The following is a 2,651-nucleotide window of genomic DNA, read 5'->3' on the forward strand; positions in this document are numbered from 1 at the left end:
AACCCCTTTTTGTTCAATTTTGTTGACGATCGTGTTACACTGCTCCTAATGTTATGTCTTGACCCCCTCCCCTTTCCTCTTCCTTCATATTGTAGGGATGAAATTGAATTCATTCAGAATATTGTCAAAGATATTTTGCAGAAGCTGATTGACCATTACCCACCCAATGACAGTAAAAGTCTCGTTGGCATTAGTGAAAATCTTGAAAAGGTAGAATCACTATTAAGTGAATCTGTTGAAGTCAGAATGATTTGAATTTGTGGCATATGGGGTATAGGAAAAACAACTCTAGCAAGAATTATATTTGAGAAATATTCTTATACCTTTGAAGGCTTCTGATTCTTAAAAAATGTACGAGAAAGATCAGGAAGCTATGGATTAACTGAGTTACGTCATCGACTTTATTTGGAGCTCTTACAGGAAAAATTTTGGAAAAAAACAGGAAAATCCGTTTTTGTTGAGAACAGGGTAAGCAAACAAAGAAATTTCATAGTTCTTGATGACGTGAGTAGTTTAGAGCAATTAGATTACTTGGTTCAGAAGCTTCAATGGTGTGGCGCAGGTAGTAAGATCATTATCACAGCTAGAGACAAAAATGTGCTGGTTCCAACGGTTGAAATAATATATGAGATGAAGATATTAGATTCTCATGAATCATTTAAACTGTTTAGTTTGAATGCATTCAATGAAGACTATCAACAAATTGGATACGATGAGCTATCATAGAAAGCAGTTGGCTGTTGCAAAGGCATCCCACTAGCCTTAATAGCATTGGGTTCTTTTCTTTATTCAAAGAGTAAAACTGAATGGCATAGTGCATGGCAAAAGCTTGAGAAGACACCAGATCCATAAATTTAGAATATTTTAAGATTGAGTTATGATGGATTAGATGATGAGGCAAAACAAATTTTTCTAGACATCGCATGTTTTTTTAAGGGAGAGCTTGTAGAATACGTAGTTAATCTGTTAGACAGTTGTGGCTTGTATGTAGCTATTGGCATGAGATCCCTTCTTGATAGAGCTTTAATAGCTATATCTCATAATTGTGTGCGGATGCATGACTTGATCCAAGAATTAGGTTGGGATATCGTTTGTCAGCAATCTAGTGGAAATCTTGAAAATCGTAGCCACTTGTGGGATTCTAATGATATTCGGAATGTTTTGGGAAACAACAAAGTAAGCCACACACTCTTTCCTGGGAGAAAATTTGTTAGAATAGAGATATAGTTTAGTTGAATTTCTAGAGGCAATGTTTTGATATTACTTGATTTCATTTGATTTAATTCATTTCTTTTTCTTTTTGTTTATCAGGGAACTGATTCTATTGAAAGCATAGTGTTTGATATGTCTCAAATAGCAGATCTACAGTTGAATGCTGATACATTCAAAAAGATGCCTAAGTTAAGATTTCTCAAATTATATATCCCATCAGAAAGTGATGGCAGATTATATAAACTGTAGCTTCCTGTAGGACTAAAGCCATTTCCTTCTAAATTAAGATACTTGGAGTGGGATGCCTACCCTTTGCCATATCTGCCATTGAATTTTTGTCCTGAGAAGCTTGTTACTCTTCGCATCCGAAACAATAAACTTAAAAGACTTTGGGATGGGATTCAGGTTTGTACATAATGCATGTTTTGTCATTTGTTTGATGGATGTGTACAAACCTGAACTCCATCCCAAAGTCTTTTAAGTTTAATGTTCCGGAAGCGAAGAGTAACAAGCTTCTCAGGACAAAAATTCAATGGCAGAGATGGCAAAGGGTAGGCATCCCACTCCAAGTATCTTAATTTAGAAGGAAATAGCTTTAGTCCTACGGGAAGCTGCAGTTTATTTAATTTGCCATCACTCTTCGATGGGATATATAATTTGAGAAATATTAACTTAGGCATCTTTTTGAATGTATCAGCATTCAACTGTAGATCTGCTATTTGAGACATATCAAACACTATGCTTTCAATAGAATCAGTTCCCTGATAAACAAAAAAAAGAAATGAATTAAATCAAATGAAATCAAGTAATATCAAAACATTGCCTCTAGGAATTCAACTAAACTATATCTCTGTTCTAACAAATTTTCTCCCAGAAAAGAGTGTGTGGCTTACTTTGTTGTTTCCCAAAACATCCTGAATATCATTAGAATCCCACAAGTGGCTATGATTTTCAGGATTTCTACTAGATTGTTGACAAACGATATCCCAACCTAATTCTTGGATCAAGTCATGCATCCGCACACAATTATGAGATATAGCTATTAAAGCTCTATCAAGAAGGGATCTCATGCCAATAGCTGCATACAAGCCACAACTGTCTAACAGATTAACTACGTATTCTACAAGCTCTCCCTTAAAATAACATGCGATGTCTAGAAAAATTTGTTTTGCCTCATCATCTAATCTATCATAACTCAATCTTAAAATATTCTGAATTTCTGGATCTGGTGTCTTCTCAAGCTTTTGTAATGCACTATGCCATTCAGTTTTACTCTTTGAATGAAGAAAAGAACCCAATGCTATTAAGGCTAGTGGGATGCCTTTGCAACAGCTAACCGCTTTCCATGATAGCTCCTCGTATCCAATTTGTGGATAGTCTTCATTGAATGCATTCAAACTAAACAGTTTAAATGATTCATGAGAATCTAATATCTTCAT

At 35.0% G+C, this 2,651-nt stretch overlaps 1 protein-coding gene across 1 annotated transcript; it reads right to left on the reverse strand.

Moving 5' to 3' along the window:
- Positions 1–1,640: 1,640 nt before the first annotated feature.
- LOC114924440 (disease resistance protein RUN1-like) lies at positions 1,641–2,651 on the reverse strand. The gene is made up of 2 exons (XM_029289005.2): positions 2,106–2,651; positions 1,641–1,973 (listed from the first exon to the last, which is right to left on the reverse strand). Exons 1-2 carry the CDS (start codon positions 2,649–2,651, stop codon positions 1,641–1,643), a joined length of 879 nt encoding a protein of 292 aa, XP_029144838.2.

Source organism: Arachis hypogaea, chromosome 9 (assembly GCF_003086295.3).
Source record: "Arachis hypogaea cultivar Tifrunner chromosome 9, arahy.Tifrunner.gnm2.J5K5, whole genome shotgun sequence".
Lineage (NCBI taxonomy): Eukaryota > Viridiplantae > Streptophyta > Magnoliopsida > Fabales > Fabaceae > Arachis > Arachis hypogaea.